We start from the raw sequence: 27,952 nt of genomic DNA on the forward strand, positions 1-27,952 counted from the left end.
TGTAGTCAAATTGAACTGTAAGAAAGTTTGAAATTGAAAATATGATATTGCAGTAATTGGATTCGTGATGAATTGGTTAATAATAATATATTTGCTACCTTGATTTGCCGTAATACGTTCTTCATTGTAACAATGCACATGCTGTATACTTACGATGATATAATTATATCAGTTTTTACTTTCTCGCAGTGCTCATAATTGGAGATATGCTGCAAAACAGTTCTTGAAGACGTATCCTGACGATATCATTGTTCACTGTAAGCATTTCTCTTATCTATGAGCTTCATTATCTAATTTCTGTATACATAGTTTGTGCTCTTATTATTTGAATGAATGCTTTTATATACAGGCAGTGAACGTAACTCTTCACTATTGACATTTAATGGCATTGATGTGATGGGAAACAGATTAGCAAATGAGGTTAGACCTATAAAAACTTGAAACTAACCTCATTTGGTACTTGCATTAAAGATGTTTAGAAACTTAAACAACTAGTGTTTTTTGCAGGTAATATCCGTGGTAAAACGCCATCCTAATCTTCAAAAAATATCTTTTATTGGTCACTCACTCGGTGGCTTAATAGCAAGATATGCAATTGCGAAACTTTACACACGTGATTCAACCGATAATAACTGCTTAGAGTGTGGCTGTAGTGCAAGAATTGCTGGTTTAGTGCCTATAAATTTTATTACCGTTGCAACTCCACATCTTGGTTCAGGTGGACATAAACAGGTGGGTTGTAAATTTTAATCTGAGTTTAGTTTTTTTTTTTCGTCCTGTGGTTTTGGCCATTTTAACTAGTTCAGTCCAAAATTGAAGCCTGCAACCCTTTGGATCACTATTTTTACATTCTTGAAACCTTTCCGTGCCTAGTTTGTTTTCACGAAATGACTAAAATACCCGTATCTGTTGATGTCACTTTCTAACTGTTTTAAATTACATCTCAGGTGCCTATGTTTGGTGGATCTAATACTGTCGAGAAAGTAGCTAACCAAATATCATGGGTTCTTGGAAGAACGGGAAGACACTTGTTTTTGACCGATAAAGCTCACGGTCAACCCCCGTTACTGCTTCAGATGGTCAACGATACTGAAGACTTAAAGTTTTTGTAAGCCTTCATATCTTGTTTTTGCATTATTTGATTTCTGTTATCACGTTCACTATACAACAACTAACTTTTATATCTTTGTTTCATTCATATTTGCAGTTCTGCATTGCTCTTTCAAGCACCATGTTGCCTATGCAAATGCCCATTTTGATCGTACGTTTCTACACACATATCATATAAAATTTCACATTTTATAAATTTTTATAGCTATGTTTACTAAATTTAAAAAGGAAAAATATAGATATTGTGGGATGGAGCAGATCATCGATTCGCCGAAGAAATGAACTTCCTCAGGTGTCATTCATATTTCCATTATTATTTATAAAAACCACTTGGGTTGTATTGCTAGGCCTGTAAACGAGCCGAGCGAAACGATCGAACACGAACAATTAGCGAATGAGGTCTTCTTGTTTGTGGCCGTTTGTACTTGCGCGTTAACAGTATAAATGAACGTAAATGAAAGAACATAACTGGGCATATATGAACAAGCATAACTGAGTTAAAACTAACTAAAAGTAAATAAGAAAACAATGTGGTGGGCCTAAAAAGTTATTAATATTAGACTAATTTGTAATGGCCCTGAAAATTTTAACGAATATATTTAACAAACATAAACTAACGAACATAAATGAACATGAACGAACATAAACGAGCGAACAAGACATGTGTTCATTTTCATTCATTTATTTAATAAACGAACATAAATAAACATCTCGCCGAATGGTTCACTAAATGTTGAGTTCGTTTACAGGCTTATGTATTGTATATTATATTATTGTACTAGTCAATTGACATAGCAAATTTATCTGGTTTCAGCGTAAACACCTTGTAAGAAGTGGTAAATACCCTCATATCTTGAAGGGAGAACAAAACACAACAAATATCATTATACAAGAAAACACCATCAATTGCCGGTTAATAGTTTCAAGGCGGCCCGTGCTTCAATGGAAGGTATTTTTTTTAAGAAATATTGACTTCACGAATCAGTAGTTTTGACTTTATGTTCACTATTTTGACTTGCAGAAGCAATGATCAGAGGGTTGACTAAAATAAGTTGGGAAAGAATTGATGTTAGCTTTAAAGGAAGTAAACAGAGATACTTTGCCCATAATACAATCCAGGCAAGTATATTATATATTTGATAATCCAATATTATATTTCAATAATTTGTGTAAAGAATAAGGTTGCACGTTGCAACCGGTTGACTTCTTGAAAGTCATACAGGCTTTTCAAAAACTTATTAGTTTTTGTTATGTTATTATGTATAGGTAAACACTCCTTGGATGAATTCTGATGGTGGCGATGTAATACAACATATTGTTGACAACTTTCATCTGCATCTTTGAGAAATAGAAGATTTATATTCATTTATTGAATTATTGAGCTTTGATAGATAGAAGCTCCCAATTTTGTAACCTTCATCATTGTTGTGTAAGTCGTTATTATAGTTGAAAATGTAACAGTATCCAAACTTCATTGGGCTATATTCAACCATGTTGTTGAACATGGGTTAGATCGGTTATTTGCTAAAATCGAGTCTATAACTGATGTTTAGGTTTTGGAGATTTTTCATAAACGACTCGGTTATAAATGATTTGGTTTTGATGGCATTCGTGTTTGGCTAATTCGATTAACTCTCGTATTCTAATTGTTACATACAAATATACAATCAAGTTTTAAGTCAAATAAAAGATCAGTGAGAGATAATATATGTTTACATAAATTACTGTAGTACAAATTGTCAAGCTGGTTGTAGGAACCTTGAAAGCCATATACAGTGTAGTGCAGTAACCCACCAAGTTGAAAAGTAACAGACGACAAGAGAGAAGAGGGAAAGGAAGGTAATTTCTAGAGAGATGGATCCAACACCTCTGAAATCTTCCACTTCTACTGATGTCCAGTTGATCCTTCCTTCACTCTTTCATTATCACTGGTAACTCCGCTCCCTCCATTCACCGCCATTTTAATATGTATATGTATGGTTCTCTAATTATTCTTAGTTATTTCCCTAAATTGTTAATTTGGGTGTTGCAAATGACAACAATTCATATGAATAAGAGGTAACTTTGTCGTCTACTTATTGTACAAGAAAATGACTAGCTAACTTTGTGTTGACTAATATATTTTTCTGGCTGTATTTGTTGTTTCAGATCGAGGAGCATGACATTAAAACCCCTCCAAAGTTCGTGTAAGCTACCTCATAACCAACAAAATTATAAATGTATTTAACTCAGCTGTCCAAAGTTAAACTGTATATATTTAACTCAATTGTCCAAACCAATGAATTGAAGGTAATTCAAGCTAAAACATATAATCAACCACAAGATTTAAGCTTTTAATAGCCAAGTTGTGTTTTATCTTTCAATTTGAGTGGTGGTTTTACATTCTCTTCCCACTCAGATAGAGTTTTGGCATCAAAGTCATTCTAATATTCTCCAAAATTACAATATGCAAAGTTGCAGTAGTATTACGTCATTTAAATTATTCTGCACTATTACAAACTGAAGTTTTGTCAGTTTTTAGAAAACTGTATTATCAAACAACCAATTTGTGATATAAGTGGATGATCTCAAAGGCATAATTGACAATTTTGGCACCGAATCATTAATAGATTAGGAGCTATATGGAACGGTGTACTATGGTGTTTTGTGAAGTGGGCAAGCAGCCGCCATCAAGAAATTAGACTTCAGTGAGCAACAAGTTAAGCAATTTTAATCAATGCAACTTTATATATTTGGTTTCTAAATATATTGAGCATTTTGTTACAGGTCTTTATGGAATTCCGGCTTAAAAATGATAGTGTTGTGGGATTACTCGGGTATTTCATTGATGGGCGATTTAAGAGTGTGGGTTTATGAGTATGGTTCAAATGGATCCCTTCATGATATTCTACACGGTAAGTCTTTTCTGGTCATAAGTTTGTGATCATGCGGTTATAATCGGTTTATGTGAAAAGCAACATATTTAAATTTAAACGAATGTAGAAATCATGTAAAACGAACTTGGCCCGTTTAAATTATTTATTTAAACCTATCAAATAGTTTGCCGGGTTGGAATCAAGTTGTCAAACGGGTTGATCTGCCATCTAACTTGATGTGCAGTGTTGAAAAAGAGGGAAAATGGAGGCTGATCTATCCATGAGGTCTCTATGATTTGAATGGCTCATGCCTAGAATTCTCAAAATATTACAGCATGATTTGAAGAAATATGAGATAGTATTAACCATGTGTAGGCCCGCCGCAACGCGCGGATACGATTACTAGTTATTTATAAAAGAACTGAATAAAACCATATATATTATTTATAAAAGAACTGAATAAAACCATAGCCTAATCAGAATAAGAAATAGAAGGTTGGATTGTTCAAGTGGAGGGGTGAGGTTGACTTTTTTTTGTGGTTTGTTAAACATGTGTTAGATTTGACTTTTGAGTAAGGAAATAAGAATAGGACAAAACATCTTTTGTTGTTGAGTGTGTCAGATAGCAATGTTTCAAGTGGGGGTATGAATGTGATTCCCCAAAGATGGACCTCAAATGCATACTTTTTGGAGTGGTAGATATTGTAGATTTGCATTATGAATAAAGAATAAATTTATGAGAAAGGACAAAGTCTTATAATGCATTTATCATTTTTTGTAAAGAAAATCACAAAAGTAAATGTTTAGGGATGTGATATGGTTCGTTGTTTATATTAAGATTAATTCTTAACGATGTTTATAGCCAGCGTTACGTAAGGTTATAGTCGTTAATTCAATAGCTTGTTTGTGTCACTTTATTTCATTAACGCATGTTCAAAGTCACATGTTGTGTGAATAACCTATCGTAAGATATGAGAAAAGCAAATCAAAGTTGTAATGTAATTATAATCACAATTTGTAATTTATCAACATTTTATGTTATGCTGGTGTTTTAACTTTACTATAATCTAAATCAAAGTGGAAGGAATTGGTCAAAATTCTAAAACTAAATGGGTATTGACATATCAAGATTTAAAATTAAATGGGGTAGCAAAGCGCGGACCAAATTTCTTAGTCTTCCAACATACACGCCTACATTACTTATAGCATCTAGGGGTTTTTGAATGAGCTTCTAAAACTTGCTTATTTGTTTATTTGTTTGTTAAAAAGAAAAGGATGTTTGATAAAGTTTCACCAAAAGTTTCATATTAGAGCTTTTCAAAAAGCAAATAAGCAAATTTAAAATCTCGCCCATCTCAACAGCGACCCATGGGAGGGAAGGTGGTCAGACCCAACTCTCCCATGGGCCCAAAAATTTTTATGAGTGTTTATAAATATATTTATATACAATTTTTAGAGTTTAAATGAAATAATAGCCGAAATTCAACAAATTCGATTCATATTGTTTGCAAACTTTTTGCAACCATTTATTTTGATTTTCTTAAAATATAGTGTGGACCCATAAACTCGCTTATTAGTCATTTTTTATTATGAGTTTCCACGGACGTGTACAAGCATTTTAACAAAAGTTTCACATCGACTCGCCGTCGGGTCACCTAACAGTTAACACCACCTTGGTTTTTGTTCTTTTTTTTATTAGTTTTAGTATAACGAACATAATGAGAGCCGACAAAACGTCATTTTTTTATGTTGACCAGACGCCACCTTTGTTTTTTTTTCCGGTACTGTAACAAACATGACAGAGCCGATCGAATTCGAGTAGACTCGCCGCCTCAATGCCCGGAATCAACAGCGCTTGGGTTTTACCTGCGCGTAAGTTGTCACACCCCGATAAATGAAGGCGGAAACGTTGAGGCGCGACATGATTGCTCATTGCACAATGACACTATAAAGTTACAATATTTAAACAACTCATTTAAATCCATATCATCATAAATAACACAACAATTGTTCATACAAAATGCCAAATAGATAGATAAACAAATAACCTGTTCTTTTATTTTCTAATATCCTAAAGCCAAGATAATAAGTTTCTTCAAGTAATCCAATCAAGCTAACATCAAGCCTGTAACATTGCATAAAATAGAGTTTGTCAACACGAAGGTTGGTGAGCAATTTTCATAGTTTTGGACAATAAGTATATAGTATGAAATCCACAACTAGTATATGAAAACAATAAATAAAAGCAACAATTTAGATAATAAAACCGTCAATAAAAATACATTGACGACAATAATGAAATCGTCAATAAAAATACATTGACGACACCTTTCTATATGGGGATACCATATATACTCGGAATTAACGTATGATCATACTTTGATGAGGCTACCCGCCTTAGCATTCAAGAATTTGCACATAATCGTGTAAAGCATATAACACCAAATCGAGCATTTATTTAAGTAAACATATACAATACGTGTTGTAGTTTAAGACTCAAGTATAAATCATTTGAATTTGAATAAGTATGCAATGCCACCCCCAAAACGAAAGATGGAAAACGGGGGATGAAAAAGTACTCACATTAACAAGTAACTTGAAAGATAGTGTCGTGAATAATCGGAGAGATCGGTTTAACGAGCAAGACCTATATTAAACGGGTCCTGTGTTAGTAGGTAGTCTTGGGAGGGTTTAAAATAAAATACATGACAAATAAAGTAAATAAATAAAGTTTAGGATTTAAAATGTAAATATTTGAGAAATTAAATAAACGAGTTTTGTAAATTAAGTTTACTTGAAACCGGGTCTCGGTATTCTATTCATTAGTTTTTTTCTTTTTTTTTACTCAACCTATGTTAAGTAATAATATGGGTTAAAATGCGATATTGCAAAACCCTTGGTTATAAGAATACCAAAACGAGGTTTAAACTAGTGTTCGGGTTTGTCGGTTCGAGACTTGATAATTGACCAAGCTCACAGTTAACTTCCCAAAATAATAAATGTTATGAGATAACTCAATAAAATCAAAATAGACTTAACCAAGTATGTAGTTCTATTGTGAAGAACCTTAACGTTCGTTAAGCGAGTATACGACCTTATCGGTTCGAACTTGTTATAAGATCAAGTTGGTTACCGACATGCCAAGTATGTTTAGAAATTAACTAAAATTGATTTAAAATATAATCTTGAAGAAAAATATGAGTTTTGGTGGCTAAAAACACACTTGTGTGTCTTAAGCGAGTGAACTCGGTTTAGTTCGGTTTTTGGTTCGGTCCTTGACTCGGAATAAGACCGAGGATGGCTACCACATACCCAATTACCATGGAACTTGTAAAATAACTTATAAATAATAATACTCAAGTTTTACATTCAAAAAGTTAACAATAAAGCTTTTAAACAAAAGTTCGGTTTTTGGTTCGGTCCTTGACTCGGAATAAGACCGAGGATGGCTACCACATACCCAATTACCATGGAACTTGTAAAATAACTTATAAATAATAATACTCAAGTTTTACATTCAAAAAGTTAACAATAAAGCTTTTAAACAAAAGTTCGGTTTTTGGTTCGGTTCTCAACTCGGGATGAAACCGAGGCTAGTCACCACATACCCAATACCATGGAACTTGACAAGTATGAACAATAAACTAAAATATGTAGAAGTTAAGCAAGTATAACAATTTATATGGTTAGATTTGTTAAATATATAAACAAGGACTACAAAGTCCTCCATGTAACCTTGTCTTACTAGCCCGACATTTCAACCGGCCGAGACCGGAGAAATAAAAGACCGAAGGTAAACAAGGAGTGTATATTATATATATGTTGTAACATCAAGCTTTAAGTGTTGAGAATTTAGTTAAAATGAAAGATTAGCTTATGAAGAACAACCTTAAAATTCAAGAATTTGAGAGAGAAATGAAGAAATGAGCAAGCACAAATGAAGAAGATGGGTGTGTGTATATAGAGTAAGTTGAATGGGTCTTTCATAAATGGTGTTTCATGAAAATGGGTTGGTTATAGACCCAATAAAGCACAAACTACAAATGGGTCATTCAAGTCTCCATTTTGGTAGTTTTAGTCCCTGGAGTTCGTTTTGAGCGTTTTCGGGGAATTTTAAGAACCGAAAAGGGTGTTTTTTTTATCCAACAACTATAAAACAAATATTTAACATACAATTCATCATTTTGATAATATCGAAAGGTTCGGGATACAAAACGGGTCGGGTTTACATTAAGAATACAAGTATAAAATAACCCGAAATTGACAAATGTCACATAAGTTTACCGACCAACACCCCCATTGGTCCACCTCAATTTTTATAATTTTTTCACTTTTTTAGCTTTTGTATCATAATGAACGTAATCAAAACCGACCGAATTCATGTCGAGTTACCGCCTCAATGCCTGGAACACACAACGCTTGGGTTTTACCACCGCCGGGCTTGTAGACCAAATATACGTTGTTTTTAATATTTTAATTTTTTTTTTGAATATGCTAATCTTTACGTTGGTCCACCTCAATTTTTATAATTTTTTCGCTTTTTTAGCTTTTGTATCATAATGAACGTAATCAAAACCGACCGAATTCATGTCGAGTTACCGCCTCAATGCCTGGAACACACAACGCTTGGGTTTTACCACCGCCCTGGCTTGTAGACCAAATATACGTTGTTTTTAATATTTTAATTTTTTTTTTTTTGAATATGCTAATCTTTTTATATGTTAATTTGATGAATTAACGTTTTGAATTTTAACGCTCAGTTTTACCAACGGTGTCCATACCGTAACAAACATAACCAATATTAACCAAATTCACGTCAATTCATCACGGTAACGCTTGGTTTAACAACACCCTGGATTCAACTGGAGTTTTACCAGCTATCCTGAAGCAACACGCCAGGAAAGAAAAAACTAGTTAAATGTAAAACTTAAAACCCAATATTTTATTAATCCATTAACTTATCTTAAGCCCATATTAACAAATAAATTCAATTCTCATTTGACCCAACTAAACTTTTAAAATGCCTTAAACCTTTAACCGATTTCAAAAACACAAAGATATATATTTTTTTTTTCAAAGATATATATATTGGATTTATAATTTAGGGCCTCATTTTTTTTAATTAATTTTTTATAATAATGAATTATTGAGTTTGAGTCTTTTGGACTCATTTTTTCTAGAACCCCCGCATATTAAGGGATTCTCAGCCGGCTACAACTCATAATTTCTTCTTTCGGTTTGTAAAACTCTTTAGGTTATTCTTTACGTCCCCTTCACACACATATATCGGACAAACTTCTATAACAGGGTAAGGGGTTGGGATCAATACCCAACGTGAAATTACCCGATACATAACCGATAGGTTTTGCGCAAGGTATTGAACAAACTTCTATAATAGGGTAAGGGGTTGGGATCAACCAAACCCGTCTCAAACTCGACCTACTTACGTCCCTCGACTTTGGACTTGACCAACAAAAGAGGATTTTAAAACATTTTTGCCTTGTTACCCGAATATGTTACGCATTTGAGCACCCGCTTGGGTAAGTCATCACTCGAGCATCAAGGTTGTTTTAACAACCCAACGGACAAAGCACGCACAAATTGGTTAAACGCAGTAAGAAAGTATATATAAAAAAGTCAACATGACCAAATTCCAAATCAAATATCTACAACACATGCAAACTGTTGGTTCACATTTGCTACATTCAAAAGATGGTGAAATGCATCAATTCCTCATCTTTCTTCAGCAATAACACCAAGTTAAAAACCAGTTAAACCTCGCAACTTTTTTCTGCATGCTTAGCCACAACTTCATCATCTTGTTGGCGACCCGGCTTTATTATAATCTGAAGGCAAGCCCTCTAAGGTAGGCTGATAGACCGCTTTTTATACTTGCTTTTAGCCAAATTCAAAAGAAAATCGGTAAATATATGCTCATATTCTGGCATTTTACCATACCCTGGAAACGTAACATCATCAAAATTCGGTCACAACATATATCAAAATACCCGTGTGGATCAAGATTTAAAAAGCATAAATTACCAGGAAAATAATTAATATCGATCACATAAAACCGATTCTTGGTTCCATGCTCACGAATCATATCGAGGTTAAACAAATGAAGCCCCTACATCAAACATTGTATAATATATTAACAACGCGTTTTACTTATTTATTTTGAAAAGTATTTATCTTTGAAAAAAAGGAAATTTGTAGAATAATACCAGACGGCGACGAAGTTCTCTAGCAAGGCGTTCAAGCAAGGCACGTGGAGGAAGCTCTGCAAGAAAATATAGATACGAATGAGGCTATGGTGTACTTCACACAGGTGATTAGTGCCTTAAAATTTTTTAAGTGAGTAAAGACTTACCACCAATACATGGGTCTAAATCTGCATCATCCGCTGACTGGGCAGCAGATGAGACCCGAGGGAACCGGAAGACGCCGGCACTTCTTGACAGCTCACGTTTGCTGACATCAGGCAAGGAGAAACGCCTAACAACCTTAATTGCATCCCCGACAATGTACACTTTGAACAAAACACCACCTAAAACACATCATTAATAATTATTTCAGTTTGCAATGTATTCAATATAGGGACAATTCCATATATAGCCCTCAAAACTTGGTATAATATGATATTTACCAAGCAAATATATCAAAAATACCCATTTTCAAATTTACGACATTTATACCCTTCCTGCAGTGTAAGGTGAAAGAGAAGGGTATCATCGTCATATTTTAAAATACAAACTGTATTTGATGATACAAGATTATAATATCAAATTTACCCATTTTCAAATTAATGACATTTTATACCCTTTCTTTAGTGTGCAGAGAAAGAGAAGGGTATAATCATATAAATGTAACGAGATCATAATATCAAATATACCAATTTTCGAAATTTATGAAATTTATTTACCCTTCAGTGCATGAAAAAAGAAAAGGGAACAATTGTCATATTAAATATGAAAATTTGAGCACTCCGAAATTCCATATTAATTATTTTAGTCAGCAAACAAGAGTGTAATTGTCAATTAAATACCATGATTTAACAAACTCTTGAAGAACAAGGGGAGGCTCTAGCTTCTCAAGTGAATACTCATCGTATGCGAGTGACAGTTCATGTGACTTTGCAACCAACGGTTTTGCAACTGCAACAAGTTTATAAGTTACAAATTAATTTTATACCAAGAGAAACTACAAGAAAATAAATAAAATATTTAAAAAGGTGTGAAAACATACCAAGAGGTAGTGCTAATCCCGCCTTCTTAACAGCATTAGGGATAGATGATGGATCTTTTTCTATTACCAATTGCTTCGGGACACCAACTGTACCTGCATTGGGTGCTAATATTAATATTTAATAATTTAAAACTTAAAAGAAATGAACTTTGTTAAAAAATTTTTACCATATGCATCAGAAAAGTTCAGATCAGCAACATCCTGAAGCATAGATTGTCTATTGTGAAGATGTTGTATAGCATCTGGTGGATCAAGAACTGTTACTTCTGGATGTGTCAGCCGATAATCCTATAAAAATATCCAAAAAATAAATATTGTCATTCTCTATATTGATAACTACGATATTAAAACAACACTATTCGTGATATTACAGTAAAGAAGATGGTTAACAAGACCAACCTCAAGAATTTGTTGCCACTCTTTCCCGGACAACTGCACGAAAGGAAAATGAAACACAAAAAAAAAATCAGTCGAAACAAATATTGAACACACAAAAAAAGAAAGAGTTGGAAATAGAAAAGTTCACCATTGTAGTTGACATATGTATTCAGACCAATATTGAAGAATAGGCCGCACTGACCTTATGCAACACAATGTCAAAAGGACCTTGTTCTGAAAGAGGCCTTGTTTGATCAATAGGGACAAAAAATATCCCCTTTTTCCTGCCAATCATGACCAAGATTACAACAATTAGTTCATTATACGAAGTTTTAAATCGCGTTAGCGTCAATCACTACTTGATAAAGACTAATATCACCTAATCCAAAACCTGAAATTGTTAGACATGACCCAATTATTGAAGACGCTAAAATAGCTATTTCCACCCGCATTTGAAACGCTAAAAAGGGTCCAAACAGTCGGTTGACCCCCGAGCTAGAGCGGGTACCTAGGGGGTCTGGTAGAGGACCGTCCAGCTAGAGAGGGTCTTATATGTTGACACTCTAGCTCAAGCGGGTACCTTGTGGGTCTGGTACGTTGACCCAGGGGTCTATTGGTCTAATACGTTCACCCTCCAGCTAGAACGGTTCAGGTACATTGGCTGTCAACACCTTTTAGCAATAAAGGTATACAACTTGTATTGTCCATGCGGACCATGATACACTAGACAAAGTCTATTATGGCCCGCGATTGAAAACTTGTAAGACGGGTCCGAACGATCAGTTGACCCTCTAACTATCAAACTTAATAGGGATATCCAACTTATAACATTGATAGAGTAGGTGACATATATTATGACCAGCTCTAATGTCACATACTCACATGTCAATCAAATATATGAATATTCACACAGTAGAATCATTTCAAACAAGTATAAATATCCAACTAACCAATAGAAGTAACATTTTTTAAAAAAATTAAAAAAATTGTTCCATACACCTAAAATGTACCTTTAGGTGAAAGGAACAATTTTTCTTAATACATATATGTATATATATCAATATCACCACTCATTGGCAAGTGGGATTTTTACTTATCTAAGATGATTCTTGTATGTGATTATTCATAATTATATATATATATATATATATATATATATATATATATATATATATACTTATCTTAAAAGACCTGTTCCTTACATCTAAAGGTACAACTACTTAAAACTTTGTACAAATCACTAAAACAATGTAATTAATATGTATGTAACAATTTTGCTTGTAAACATCATCTCCCTATCATAACATGCAATACAACTCATCTTTTGAAAAACATATCAAATCAAAACAAGATTATATATTCTAAAGAATACCAAATAATAATAACAATAATTGTTGATTGAAATTAAAAAACAAAATTAGGGTTATTTAAAATAGGTGAAAAAGATGGAAAATACCTAGCCAAGCCTTCAAATTTGGGCTGCAAGAAGCTTTTAATCTTCTTGGAGGTAAGCGCATAGCCGACAACGACGACCTTGGTGGATTTGTCTTGAAACCCTAATTCCACAATTGAGCTGCCGGATTCGATTTCGATTTCCATGTCTTCTTCGCTGTTGTACCCAATCATCTCCTCCTGCATCAGCCTCATAATATAATAATTAATTGCACAAACGCACCACGGACGGATGAATGTATGTAGGATGATAAATTGGGGATTTTTATTTCTTCTTTTTAGGCGATTTGAGGAATCGATTGATAAAATCGGTTACGGAATGAATAATAATAATAATAATAATAATAATAATATGGGATGTGGTGTGGTGTATATATAGACAAACAACCCTAGACCTCGGAGAAGCTTCCGGTGTCCACTTGCTGCCTTCTTGTTCGATTTGGCCACATGAGATAGTGAAATCATCAATACCCAATTCGGCTGGCTCAGCTCTCTCGAACGATACATTAAATGCCTCCAAGTTATCTTTAATTTTGGAAAAACTCACTGCGGTAAAATTTGGGCGTCCTCATAATCGAACCAGAGGTCACAAAGATTCCGGTTCATTGAGCCAACCATGTCTTCTCAAAGTATTGTATGTGGGGATCGAAGAACTTAGGCTTCCTACTAAGCCTGTAAACGAACCGAACGTTCGGTAAACTTTTCGTGAACCGTTCGGCTGGAAGTTCGTTTATGTTCGTTTATTTAATAAACGAACAAACATGAACAAAAATTTTTGTTCATTTAATTAAATGAACGAACATGAACACATGTTCCGTTCGTTCATTTATGTTCATGAACGTTCGTTTATGTTCATTTATTTATGTTCGTCTATGTCTTTTTTATTTATGTTCGTTTATGTATTAATAGAAAAATAATTAAATATTATCTAGATATGTCATCTGCTTAAAGGTTTTACATTTGTTAATTTGTGTTCATTTAAGTTCGTTTATGTTTTTTTGTGTTCATTTACATTTGTTCATGTATGTTTGTTTATCTTTGTTCAGTTATGTTCGTTTAGATTTTAAGCAAATGAACACAAATGTGACTTTTTAAATAAACAAACATGAACATAAATATTTGTTCGATTAAGTATCCATGTTCTTTTAAAGTTAAATGAACGAACACTAACATCCCTTTGTCTGTGTTCATTCGATTCGTTAAAAGACTTTCATTATTCACATTGATGAATATATCGGTCTCAATCTCTAGGCTCTGCCGATTTTATTTGTGTTCGTGAACCGTTCTTGAACACATTAATTTCCTTAATCAACGAACACGAACATAAAATCTCATTCGGTAAGTATTTGTGAACCGTTCGTGAATACATTATTTTCTTAACGAACGAACACGAACAAAGCCTTGTTCGTGTTCGTTCGGTTTGTTTACAGCCTTACTTCCTACCCCTACACCACATAATGAATACCATTTATTATTATTATTATTATTATTATTATTAACAACTCTCAATACTCGAGTAAGCATTCATGATACGGAATGTCAACCGTTCATACTGATTTCAACGTTTCAGACCTGACTCGTTCATAATCACCATCAGTTAGAAAATCCATCACTGTGAGAAACTCTCTTCAGTCAGGTTTTGAACCCAAGACCTCAAAGATCCCAGGACTTAACCATCATCCAGTCATTGGACCGAAGTGATGATGATGATGATTTTATTATGGGAAAATTCCCAAAATGTCCCATTTTTAAAGACTGATTCAAAATATGTCCCTCTAAAATTCAAATCCCCTATCTGTCCCTTTATTAACTCGCTATCAACTCTATGTTAGATATTCGAGACAACATGTTTCTTAACTCGCCGACTCCCCACCATATTAGCTCATAACCTGTCACCTCCTCGCCATGTTAGCTCAAAACCTATCTCTCCGCTGTGTTAGCTAAAATTTTTTTTTTACCTTATCTTTACTAAAAACACGGATCCAAAACCAATTAGAAAAAATATTTTAATATTTTAAATTTTATTGGTTTTTAAGTTCTTGCATATTGGATTTTAGATAATAATATGATTTAGAAAACTCATGCATACCATCAAAATCGTTTTATGTGTACCTTGTTTAGATATAATTTTTTAAATTAAAAAGATTTATTATATTTAATTTTTAAGCTAACACAGTGGGGATGCGACGAGTTTTGAGCTAACATGGAAGAGAGACGATGGGTTTTGAGATAACATGGCGGGGAAATGATGGGTTATAAGCTAATATAGTAGGAAGGCGGCGAGTTAAAAAACATATCGTGTCGAATTTTTAACACATAGGCTGTGACGAGTTAGTGAAAGGATAAATGAAGAATTTGAATTTTGAAGTGACATAGATGGAATCTCTTTCTAAAAAAAGAGACATTTTATTATTATTATTATTATTATTATTATTATTATTATTATTGTGTTGTGTAAATGAGTGATGTGGTTGTGGCCCCAATTTGGCATTTCTTATGTAACCAATTCTCACCCACTCCTTTTCAAAGGATGTTGGCACTTTCTTTTATTCGATTAGTTTTAAGTGACGTGTATATTTACATAAAAGTATGTTTATTTATTTTACATTTTGGATTAACAAGTTCACTTTGGGTGTGGTGGCCTCAGGCGTGGTTAGTGGGTGTGGGTGGATGGTGTTGAGCCACATCCTGTTACATTGCGCCCAACGTGCTTGGTTAGTCTACGTGATTTTCTTCATGGTGAAGAGGCAGGTGAAAGAAAAAAAAGATGAGCTAATATTGTTCTTTTACTATGTTACTTTTTAATATATGATGCATTAACTTTTTTTTTAAATATAATTAGATGATATTGTTTATCTTTTTTTATTAGTTTTGTGAATATCCTAATATAAATTTCAGTGAAACCGAGTTGGTTTCATAATATAGAATTGTTTACGTTTGCTTTGTAAATATTTGTATTTTATTTTAAGTAGTTGTTTTTTAAATATATTATGTATATTTTTAATTATAAATATTGTCACACCTCGACCAAAGGCGGCGGAACATGCCGAGGTGTAACGATTGTCCATAAGCACATGACACTAATTAAAGTGACAGTATTTAATAAACTCATTTCATTTCACAACATCGAAAATGTCAAATAACAATTATCCATAAAATAACCATAAACAAGATATCACAAAATATGGCAAATTGATATTATTCATTTTTACTAATATCCTAAGGTCTTTGATGTCGTTTTCTTCACAATCATAAATCAACCAAGATGCAAACCTGCAATATTTTATAAAATAAAGTTTGTCAAAACAAAGGTCGGTGAGCAATTCATAAGTTTAATCATATTAGTATATAATAAAGATAGCCACAAAACTTGCATACGAAACGATAAATAAAAGTGGTAATTTGGATAAATAGATATCGCTAAACACATTAGCGACACCTAGCTATAAGGGGATGCCAAATAGTCTAGGATTTTATAGTTATCGTTAATTGCATTACGTTAACGACACCTTGCTATAAGGGGATGCCAAATAGTCTAGGATTTTATAGTTCCACCAACCAAAAGCGATAAACACATAGGCAAATAAGCATAGAACACCAAATCGAGCAATTATTTAGGTAAAGTATACAACTACGTTTGTGGTTTAAGATTCAAATATAAATCATTTTGTTGAATAAGTATGAAATGTCACCCCCAAAATAAAAGATGGAAAATGGGGTATGAAGTACTCACCTTCAAGTAGTAAACTTGAAAGATGATAATTTGGAGATTTGTCGGAAGGACGAGTTTAACGCACAATGCCTAAAAAGAAAAGAAGTCTTGAATTTAGAAAGGTTGTCTTCAAGGTCTTTAAACAAAATAAATGTTGAGAAATGTAGATAATTAAAGTTCAAGGTTTAAAATGTGACTATTTAAGAATTTATAATAATAACCCTTTAAAAATGTAAGTTTGCTCGAAACCGGGTTAAAGTATCGAACCTTAATATTTACTCAACATATGTTAAGTAATAAGGTGGGTAAAATGCAAGAATGTAAATCCCTTTGGAATAAAGATACTAAAACAGGTTTTTTTTTATCGAGTGTTCGGGTTGTCGGTTCGGGTCTTGATAATTGGTCAAACCCAAAGTCAACTTTCCAAAATATTGAATGTTTTGAGATAACTCAATAAAATTTAATAAGACTTAACCAAGTATGTAGTTCCATTGTTTTAGAACTAACAACGCACGTTAAGCGAGTGTTCGGTTTTGTCAGTCCAAACTTTGTTATGAGATCAAGTTGGATCCAACATTTTCAAGTACTTAAGAAAATATTTAAAAATCAATTTGTAACTATTTTTAAAGAAATATACAAGTCTTGATGGCTAAAAAAAACACACTTGTGTGTCTTAAATGAGCAAGAATCGGTTTGGTTCGGTTTCCATCTCACAACAAGTTCATAGATGGTTTACACATGTCCAAACACTAAAGAACTTGTATAATAATGTACAAATAAAAAAAAATACCAAAAGTTAACAATAAAGTCTTTAAACAAAAGTTCGGTTTTCGGTTCGGATCGTGTTTCGGGTTAAGACCGAGGTAACATTCTACAAAGTCATAACCATAGAATTCGTAAAAATGATTTTAGAAACTTAGATCTAACACTAAGTATGTTTAAACAAACAAAACTAGTAACAAAGTTCGGTTTACGGTTTAGAGCTATTTACGGTTAAACCGAAGCATAGACTCTTAAAAACCCATAACCATGGAACTTGTAAACATGACCAACAAACTAAAATAAGCAATATTAATATGCATGAACAAGTTATATAGATGTATATATATCAAGGACACGAAGTCCTCCATGAAGCCTTGCCTTATGGGGTCCGAAACCTCATCGACCGAAATCGGAGAAGTAACTACCAAAGGTAAACAAGGGGTGTATATTATATATATGTTGCACAACCATAAACAAGTATTAATAAGGCTACATAAACTAATTAAGATGAAAGACCAAAAACCTTCAAGAACACTTAAGAAGATAACCTTGAATCTTTGATGTTTGAGAGAGTTTTTTTTTTGAGTTGTAGCAAGGGAAAATGAAGAGGAAATGTGGTGTATATATAGGGTAATGTTGGTGGTCAAATATGGGTGTGAGACACAAGAGTTTTCATGCAAAATGGATCAAGACAAAAACATAAAACAACAAAATAAATAAATAAATAAAAATAAAAATAAAAATATGATGTTTTCAAGACCCAACAAGTGTGAAACAATATTGTAACATAAATCCATCATTTTGATTATAACATAAGCTTCGGTTTACAAATCGGGTCGGTTTACATAATAAACAAATACAAAAACGAATACAAACAAGACCCGAAATTGACGAATGTCACAAATATAGTTGTGTAGTGTTTTTAATTGTGAATGTAAAAAAACAAGAATGACGTAACCACGCCCCACTTTTTTTGGCTTTGGTGTGAAAATATCGTGGTGTTGCCTAAGAGAAAGATATAATAAAATTTAATTAAGTGAAATATTTGATGTCGTTCAAAAAAGAAAGTGAAATATCTAATGTTTTAAAGACTCAAGACTGGAAATGCATGGCAATCGAATTAGAGCCGAGTGTCTGAATATCTAGTCAGTGTAATTATATGTCTTTAAATCGTTTTCAATTGATTAGATCATACCAGTTTTTTATTTTGTTTTTTTTTTTTCAAAATCTTATTAATATTGCCTTCATATTTTATTTATTTGTAATCTACCCTCAAATGTAAAGTATTCTCATATTTTTTTGTTTTCAATTATATATATAGTTTCATCTTTTAGGTAAAATTGATTTTAATAATTCAAAATGTTATTACCTGATAATAGTTCCTACTAGATTTATAAAAACCCACATTTTTATTTGTACAAATATGTCTTTAAAAAGACACTTAAGATTTTATAAAAATGTGTCAAAGATAAATATACGAAAAGAATCTTTTGAAGTAAAAGAATTTTAACATAGCAAAAGTGACGATTTTATTAAAAGAATCTTTTAATGGGAACTGACCTAATCAATGTTTTAGGAAACATGTTTTGCATGTGTAGCAAATGTCCCTTCATTGTTTCATACCTTGAAATAAGCTTTACTGCTTTAGTCCAAGTTGTTACCTTATTGCAACAGACAAAAGTAACCAGGCAACAGACAAAAGTAACCAGGGATGAGTTTTGTACTGTACCGGTACAAAAAATTTCGATCCCGAAAATCGTAAAATTTTTTACTGGTACCGAAATATTCGATTCGATATTGGTTCGATACTAGTACCAGGACGGTACCGATATTTAAGGTAAAATTTAGGAAATATTGGTACCGTACCATACCGGTCCCGAAAACTCAAAATCTTGGTACCGATTTGATACCGACGGCACCAAATCGGTACAGATTTTGGTACCGGTGCCAATCAGTACTAATACCGAATATGCCCATCCTAGACAAAAGTATTTAAGATAGTTTTGCTACAAACATGGTACGATCAATGAACATTCCGATCATGGATTTTTACATCAACATCCGATGAAATTACAACCATACTTAAAACAATTTTCCTTTCAACTCTTTTACTCACCTCTTTGCATATGCAAAGCCATTATTTGTAAAAAAAATTACACTTTTGACTGATTAGTTCACATATGGCTTCAAATCTAAATGTAACAAAAAAAAGCAAGAGATCATAAAGAGAAACTTGAAGGGATATCTTTCTTATTCATATTAGTAAAATTGATTTGGTCTCAAACAGTGAATTCGATTAATTAACTAAATGATGAAGAGTTAATTCCTGCTTCGGTTATAAGAAAAAAAGTAGGAAACGAAAGTGAGACTTTGTTTTGGAAAGATGTGTGGATTGGAGAATCTAGTTTATGCTCACGATTTCCTGGACTTTTTAATTTGGAGGTGAACAAAAATTGTTTAGTAAAAAAGAAATTGTTTAATTCAGTTTGGGTGTGAAACTGGAGAAGGCGTCCTAGAGGTGGGGTGGAGGACACTCAGCTCGAGGAGTTAATATCTCTTCTAGATTCAGTTTCTTTAAGTGATTCGGATGATAAATGGATTTGGGACGTGGATTCTGATGACACGTTCTCGGTTAAAGGAGTCAGAACCTACTTGGATCGTCATGAGCTGCCAGAGGGTACCATCCCTACGAGATGGAATAATTTCGTGCCAAGGAAGGTTAACATCATGATTAGGCGTCTGCTTCTAGATCTTATCTCGACTAGATTTAATTTAAGTCGTAAAGATGTTGATATTCCTTCAATATTATGCCCGATTTGTTTGAAGTCGGGGGAAGTTTTAGATCACATTTTTGGAGGGTGTCACCCTGCTTCAAAGATTTGGAATGCTATCGGTCGTTGGTTGGAGGTGTCTCTTTCGGTTGATAAAGGGCCTAAAAATATTTTAGAATAGTTAGATTCTTCAGGATGGGTAAAAAAGAAAAAATATGTTGTTGAGGTGATTATCTATACGGCATGGTGGACTATTTGGAGAGCTCGAAATGAGATTATTTTGGTCAACCCAATGATAACAAAGATACTCTATTTGATTCGATTGTTACAGTTTCGTATTTGTGGTTATCATCTCGTAATTGTAAGTTTTATTTGAACTGGGTGGCATGGCTCAAAAACCCGTTACTTAGCATGTAATTTGTGTCTTGTCCCGATTAGGTTTTTCTTTCTGGGTGTGGTTTTATTTCAAGCTTGCCTTTCAAAAAAAAAAGTATTATACTGATCACTTCCTTAAAAGTGATAAGTGAAGAGATGGCGCCACAAACCCACCCACGAGCACAAGCAAACCAAAAGATGGTCTTGGTACCCGCGGACAAACCCCGCCCACATATAGGAAATCCGCGGACGCCATCCACAAACCTAAACTTGTCACTATGAAAGACGCTCGCGGGCAGAAGACCTGCCACCCACGGAAGATACAAATAGTACATAATGGCTACTCCTTTGGCCAATCATAGTCCAAGATTCATTGAGAGCGACAACAAAGGCAAAAGGAATTGGGATTGCATGTTGAGTCAATCGCAGAACGCCAACGTTGTACCTCCTGGTGACAACTGTCTACTATTGCCAGTTGTCACAGCCAATCAAAGGCATTGCACGTGTTTACCCACGCAAATAGAAGGTTCTCCTGATAGTGACAACTCGGTCAATCCTTCTCTACCCATTCGGCTATAAATACCATATTTAGATCAACTATTTGAGTATCCTTACACTCTCGCTCTTACAACAATTCTCTACGAACTTGTACTGATTGACACGCCGAAGGGTGGTTACGAGAAGACCTCCCAGCTTCCTTTCTCGTAACGAGCTCACGGTATTCTGTTTTGCATGTTGGATCGATTACTTGTGGAGGTCAGATTGAACTACTAACCTGGTTGAAACTAAGGCTTAACCCTCTAGGGTTGAGCCGATGTTTCTTCAATAAGTTAGTGGCAATGTGGCAAAAACGAACCGAACTCAAATTCTAGTACTCCATCATGCTCAAGAAGATTCATCTCCTAAACCTATTATGATGGTGCATTGCGTCCCTGTCAACGTCTACAGTCTGATCTCTTTAGCCATGGTTAATTAAGCGAGTTACTTGATGTGAGATATTTAGTTGTATTTGCCTTTTGAAGATAATTAAGTTGTACACTGGCATAAGCTCTTTAGGTTACCAACTCCTTGCTTATCAAACATATGGCATTCGTTTGTGTCATACTTGAATCTTCGACATGTCTAGTAACCTTGATACTTTAGTGCCAGATTCATTTATGGTTCTTCTGGTAAATGTTCTAACACGACAATTCTTTCATCGACTCTCTTTTCCTATCGCCACTTGACCGGTTGTTGAAGTAAGTGCTTATCAAATAAGAAGACTCGTTAGTGTCTTTAATGTGTCTCTAACGGGGATCCATTGTTATTATGAATAGATATTATTTAAATTTGAAATTCTAAAACTATATAAGAGAAAACATTAATTCAATCATATTTTTCAGAACATATTAATTAGTTCCCTAATATATTTTTTGAAACTCAGTTTGTAATAAGGTTCAAGGTACTAAGTTTAATCCACTCACACTATCTTTTTTGGACTCAATTTGTAGTTCAATAAGGTTCACACTTTGTAGTATGGAAAATATCTCCTTGAATCTTTTCATATGTAAACATCATTAAATTATTTTGACCTGTAGTTCACTAGATGTCACCTTTTAATATACAACCAAAAACTGCAATATAAATAAACTGGCCACAATAATTTAATTTGGAGTACACGTATCATGAAAAGGAGATGCAACATGTGGGAAAATTATTTATTTATTTATTTAGGCTTTTTCTCCATGTCCTGTTTTTCTAACTTTAATGAATTTTATTTAAACATATTAGTTATTTGAAATTAAACTTTTCATATGCATAATTACTTTTACTTTTATATGCATAAATAACGAGCTTGTGAGATCATTTCAAATTACTAAAATTTACTGAAACGTGCTAATTTATGTAGTTCATATCAAGGACTAATTATGAAAATACATCCGTTAAAAAACATAATATAAATACATGTAAATTTCAAAACAATCATGTACCATTCTTGTAAGTTGTGGTCCTATACTCCTTTTTGATTTTAATGATCTCATGTTCAAAGTGATCTTATGGTATTTGGAGATCGGATCAATTAAATTGTGCCGAATCACTGTGGGCTTATTGGATACTCAGTCTTACTGGGGAGAGCCTCAATTGTTGAGGAAAGTCGTGCAACGAAAGTGCTTGCGCTTCTCGTGTACCATTGGTTGGAAGTTGTGACAATTATTAGGTGTCAAAGTTGGGTGAATGCAACACAGTGGAAGCCATTTCGTCGGTAACTTGTTGGCTGATTTGGACTTTAAGAAACAGCATGATCTTCAATAACAAGTCTTTCTCCATATCCAATGTGATATATGATATTAAAGTGACTCCTTTTCTTCGAGTGAAGCATATAAGTAAAAAATTCAACGTCGGATTATAAGAGGTGGTGCAAATTTAATTTCATAAACTTTTATTTGTAATGTTTCAGTCCTTTCCTTTTGTTTGTATGTTCGGGTTTGTTGCTTTTTGTGAGTTGCCCTTTTCTCTTTTATCTTTTTATACAACATATGTAGTGTTAAAACAGGCATATTTACTCCAAGTCTTCAATAAAACACGAAGCTGAAATTTAGATGTTCCACGGCTTAATGGCTTATTCAACATAAAAACATTATCAAAAAGAAAACTCTCCACTGCAAAGAAAAAAAAATCCTTAAAAGTTATAAAATCAAAACATAACAATTAATTTCGTCATATTGGATCAGAATAACAACTGCATCCTTAAAAGGATAAAGACAACAACATGTATATTAATATGAGCTATACATGCACGTAATGGGCTAGCCCAGTTGGCCAGGCAAAGGATGGGAAGACAAGGGGAGATTCGGGTTCGATCCTTGATGCCGACCGGATTTTCCCTGATGCATAAAGCCTGTCGTGTCTTCGGGCGGGGTGAGCGGGGGTTTTACCAGGAATGCCAAATGATCCTTAGGTTCCACTGTGGGTCCCGATAATGTCAACATAGTCTGGACCGACGGTGATGGGCCGTGAATGCGATCGCATTATCACTTAATTAATAAAGTTGTCGTTCAAAAAAAAAGATGGATAATTATTATATCTATCCTACCTACAAAATAAAAATGCGTACCACATCATAGATATATTGTTAAATAATATAGGACTTTTCGATCTTATCCAATAGGCTTATCGTGGCTCATAGATATCTTGCATAATTTCTACGTACGACCGGACAATGCATATATACAACCATGCCTTTTGTGAAAAGAGAAGATAAGAATCAAATTGTGCACTGACATTTGTTAGATACTGATTATATAAAAACTTTAGATGCCTTTTCCCGGGAAATTCCAAATTGCTAGTGCTAATAAAATATGTTTAAACTATTACTAGGCCTTTATTGTGATAGTGGTGTTATATCATGTATGATTAATCAATTTAGTGTATCTTGTTCAACTTCATCGGTTTTTTATAACTTAATATAATAGCATCTAACTTTTAAAAATGTTTCAATTATGTCATTTAATTTTAAAAAATATTCTAATTAAGTCACTCAACTTTGTTCGATTAAATTAAAGGTTTAACATGTTTTTTTAACCTTTTTTCTTTTTTGTTTCACATAGGATTTTTTATTTTTTTATTTTTTGAAGTTTACGCTGAGTGGCGACGTGAATTTTTTTAAAAAAATTTAATATAATTAATTTTTTTTAAAATTAGTTACATATATTGCAAATTCCGACCCCCACATCTTATCCTTCATTTATTTCTTGGCGCACAAAAAAAATCGGTGTGACTTGATTTGAAGATTTAGTGACCCGATTTGGAGAAAATATGTATCAATGACCTAATTTGAACATTTTTGAAAGTTTGTTCCTATTCTATGAGATCCCCTTTATTATTTCATTCATACAAATGGTTTTTTTTTTTATTTTTTTTTAAGAGGTGATCATTTTGTGTGAAGTGTGTTAACATTATGATTGCTTTATTTCGTTCATCACTCACGTCTTAAAACTTGAGCGCACCATTCTATGTTAGACGTACTAATGCAATTGATTTTTAATGCATCACTGTAAGTCTGTAACGCGTCATTGTTACTAGGATTGATCATGAGATAAGTCGTGGTTAACTCAAGTTCAACTCAAATTTTCAACGAGCGCGAGTTGGCTCGAATTTTCATAACCAAGCTGAAATTTGAGCTCGAAACTGTGTACCCTGTTTGCGATAGTGTTGATGCATCATCTCAATCTTTTTACCAATTTGAGTTTCTATTAATTTTACAAGACGTCCAATAGTAAGAAAAATATAATGACCACACTACTACAACCCTTAGGTCTTCACAATCCAGATTTATGTTAAGCATGTATGGTGGAAGGGGCCCTCTCAGGTTAGGCATCAGATTTGGGAAAACCGTCGCAAATCGCGCAGGTTCCACCGTCGGGTTGAACTTTGGGTGCCCCTTCCCGTCTCTTTTACCCATGTGGTCCTAAGAAAACACATAAGAAAACACATATACTGAAATAAACTTCATCTTTAGAAGTTATAGACATCAGCAACTCAATACGTAAACCCATCTAGTTTTTAAGAAGTCATCATGAAGTACTTATTATCTCAACTAGAAGTTACTCTATATGACCCCTCACATTTTTAGTTAGCAAACATGAACAGCAACACAGAATGGAGTCATGGACTCATGTGTTGATATGTACCGTATAAGGGTTTTCCTTCCTGTATATGTTTGCTATGTGGCGTATATATTTAGTTGCCTATAAATAGTTGATTGTGATGATATTTACCTAATGAATGAGAATTAATTTGAATTTTACATCATGGGACAGATTTAAAACTTCCACCAATATTAAAACTTTATAAAGTATAAGTGGATTGTGACAATCCTCGATTTCGGGTCAAATTGTATTTATTTTGTATTTGTTTTTATGTTGTAAACCGGCCCGATTTATATCCCGAACATTTCAAATATATAAAATATTGGATTTTATGTTACTAAAACATTCCCGCTTGTCTAATTTGAAAAACCCTTTTTACGGATTCGAAAAAGGACTTAAAACGCTCAAGATACATCAAAAACGAACTTCCGGACGCAACCGACGGGCTGACCAGCAGCAGATCAGCAGCAGACCAGCAGCCCATTTTTTTATTTTTTATTTTTTTTGTTGTTTTGTGACTTGTCTTGACCCCTCTTGCATGCAAACCTTGATATCACACCCCATGCTTGACCCTTTCAACCCACTCTATATATACACCCCTATCCCCTTCATTAATCCTTGCTCATTCATCTCTTTCTCTTCCAATTCTCAAGCATTCAAAGGTGTTCTTCATATTTTTTTTTGGCAGTTTGACCTTCCAAAGTCAAACTGACCATAGTCTTACATTATAATCAACTTGTTAACACTTATTTATACTTGAAGATTGTTATACAGCATATATATAGTAGCACCCTTTGTACCTTCGGTGGGCATTTCTCCGGTCTCGGTCGGTTAAGTGTCCGGCCCATAAGACAAAGCTACATGGAGGACTCGTAGTAGTCCTTGATTATGTATATTTTCCGCATCTAACTATCAAACTAGTTATACTTGTTTAACTTCTGCTCATCTTAGTTTTATTTTACATTTTGAGTTCCATGGTTATGGGTTTGTAGAGACTAGCCTCGGTTATTCCGTAAATAGCTCCGAACCGGAAGCCGAACTCTTGTTTACTAGTTTGTTTAAATAGTTGTATAAACATGTTTTATGTGAGATTTGAGTTTCTAAAATCATTTTAATTAGTTCCATGGTTATGGGTTTGTAGAATCTAACCTCGGTCTTATCCCGAAACAAGATCCGAACCGGAAACCGAACTTTCGTTTAAAGACTTTGTTGTTGACTTTTTGTATGTAAAACTTTGGTATTATTATTTATAAATTATTTTACAAGTTCTATGATGTTTGGACATGTGGTAACCATTCTTGGCCTTATTCCAAGATAAAAAAACCGAACCAAACCGAACTAAACCAAGTTTACTCGCTTAAGACACACAAGTGTGTTTTTAACCATTAAAGCTTATATATTTATTTAAAAATACTTTATAAACTGATTTTAATTATTTTCACAAAGTACTCGGAATGTTGAATCCAACTTGATCCTATAACAAAGTTTGGACCGACTAAACCGAACACTCGATTAACGGACGTTGTTAGTTCTAAAACAATAGAACTACATACTTGGTTAAGTCTCTTTAAAATTTATTGAGTTATCTCATACATTTATTATTTTGGGAAAGTTGACTTTGGGTTTGGTCAAGTCACCAAGACCCGAACCAACCACCCGAACACTCGTTAAAACCCGTTTTAGTATCTATATTATAAAGGGACTTGTTTTCTTGCATTTTTACCCACCTTATTACTTAACATAGGTTGAGTAAAATTAAGGGCTAGATACTTTAACCCAGTTTCGAGCAAACTTACATTTTTAAAGGACTATTATTATAATTTCTTAAATATTTACATTTTAAACCTTAAACTTTAAATTGTTTATATTTCTTATCATTTATTTTCATTTAAAGACTTCCAAGACAACTTTTCTAATACAAGACTTCTTCTCCTTTAGGCTTCGTTCGTTAAACTCATCGTTCCGGTTAATCTCCAAATCATCAAATCTTTCAAGTTTATTACTTGAATGTGAGTACTTTCATCCCCCGTTTTCACTCTTTTATATTTTGGGGGTGACATTGCAAACTTATTCAAATCAAAATGATTTATACTTGAGTCTTAAACCACAAACTTTATTGTATACTTCACTTAAATAAATGCTCGATTTTGTGATTATATGCTTATATGCTTAAGTGCTAATGTGTTTACCGCTTTTGGATGGTTGATTCATAAATCCGAGTATATCTGGCATCCCCTTATAGAAAGGTGTCGTTAATGTATTCTTATTAACGATTTCATACAAAATCCGAGTATATTTGGCATCCCCTTATAGAAAGGTGTCGTTAATGTATTCTGATTAACGATTTCATTTATCTAAATTGTTGCTATTATTTATTGTTTTGTACACAAGTTGTGGAATTTCATATTATATATCTATTGTTCAAAAACTATGAAATTGCTCACCAACCTTTGTGTTGACAAAATCTATTTATGCAATGTTACAGGTTTGACTTTAGGTTGACTCGAGGACTTGAAAAAAAAAAACGTTATCGAGACTATTAGGATATTAGCAAAATGAACAATATATTATTTACTATTATTTGAATTCGGTTATTGTATGAACAAGTTATGTGACTCTTTGTGTTTTTATGAATTTAAACGAGTTGATTAAATATTGTCACTT

General features: G+C 33.4%; 2 protein-coding genes and 1 long non-coding RNA gene across 3 annotated transcripts; 2 read left to right on the forward strand and 1 right to left on the reverse strand.

The window, feature by feature from the left end:
• Positions 1 to 1,220: 1,220 nt before the first annotated feature.
• Positions 1,221 to 2,578, forward strand: LOC143596304 (uncharacterized). The gene is made up of 5 exons (XR_013146683.1): positions 1,221 to 1,261; positions 1,350 to 1,402; positions 1,925 to 2,059; positions 2,132 to 2,229; positions 2,377 to 2,578. It is a non-coding gene; the product is annotated as an uncharacterized LOC143596304 (long non-coding RNA).
• A 7,049-nt stretch (positions 2,579 to 9,627) lies between these two features.
• Positions 9,628 to 13,235, reverse strand: LOC143596305 (inositol-tetrakisphosphate 1-kinase 3-like). The gene is made up of 10 exons (XM_077075110.1): positions 13,045 to 13,235; positions 11,791 to 11,872; positions 11,610 to 11,642; positions 11,378 to 11,498; positions 11,211 to 11,303; positions 11,017 to 11,119; positions 10,336 to 10,517; positions 10,190 to 10,245; positions 10,008 to 10,092; positions 9,628 to 9,924 (listed from the first exon to the last, which is right to left on the reverse strand). The coding sequence occupies exons 1-10, from the start codon at positions 13,233 to 13,235 to the stop codon at positions 9,827 to 9,829; spliced, it is 1,044 nt and encodes a 347-aa protein (XP_076931225.1). The 3' UTR covers positions 9,628 to 9,826.
• A 6,662-nt stretch (positions 13,236 to 19,897) lies between these two features.
• Positions 19,898 to 20,466, forward strand: LOC143596301 (uncharacterized). Its single transcript, XM_077075106.1, has 2 exons — positions 19,898 to 19,956; positions 20,022 to 20,466. Exons 1-2 carry the CDS (start codon positions 19,898 to 19,900, stop codon positions 20,464 to 20,466), a joined length of 504 nt encoding a protein of 167 aa, XP_076931221.1.
• The last annotated feature ends 7,486 nt before the right edge of the window (positions 20,467 to 27,952 follow it).

Source organism: Bidens hawaiensis, unplaced genomic scaffold, assembly GCF_021521415.1.
Source record: "Bidens hawaiensis isolate Kalapana, Puna unplaced genomic scaffold, B.hawaiensis_p1.1 tig00046218_1, whole genome shotgun sequence".
NCBI classification, from domain to species: domain Eukaryota; kingdom Viridiplantae; phylum Streptophyta; class Magnoliopsida; order Asterales; family Asteraceae; genus Bidens; species Bidens hawaiensis.

What these genes read in the sequence shown, in the direction of transcription:
- LOC143596305 (XM_077075110.1), bottom strand. Translation starts at nt 13,235, where the DNA reads ATGAGGCTGATGCAGGAGGAGATGATTGGGTACAACAGCGAAGAAGAC. An exon ending in GGGATTAGCACTACCTCTTG is followed by an intron (nt 11,120 to 11,210) that starts GTATGTTTTCAC and finishes AACTTGTTGCAG; the next exon opens with TTGCAAAACCGTTGGTTGCA. An exon ending in CGATATTAATTATTTTCCTG is followed by an intron (nt 9,925 to 10,007) that starts GTAATTTATGCT and finishes TTACGTTTCCAG; the next exon opens with GGTATGGTAAAATGCCAGAA.
- LOC143596301 (XM_077075106.1), top strand. Translation starts at nt 19,898, where the DNA reads ATGTGTGGATTGGAGAATCTAGTTTATGCTCACGATTTCCTGGACTTT. An exon ending in CTGGACTTTTTAATTTGGAG is followed by an intron (nt 19,957 to 20,021) that starts GTGAACAAAAAT and finishes AAACTGGAGAAG; the next exon opens with GCGTCCTAGAGGTGGGGTGG.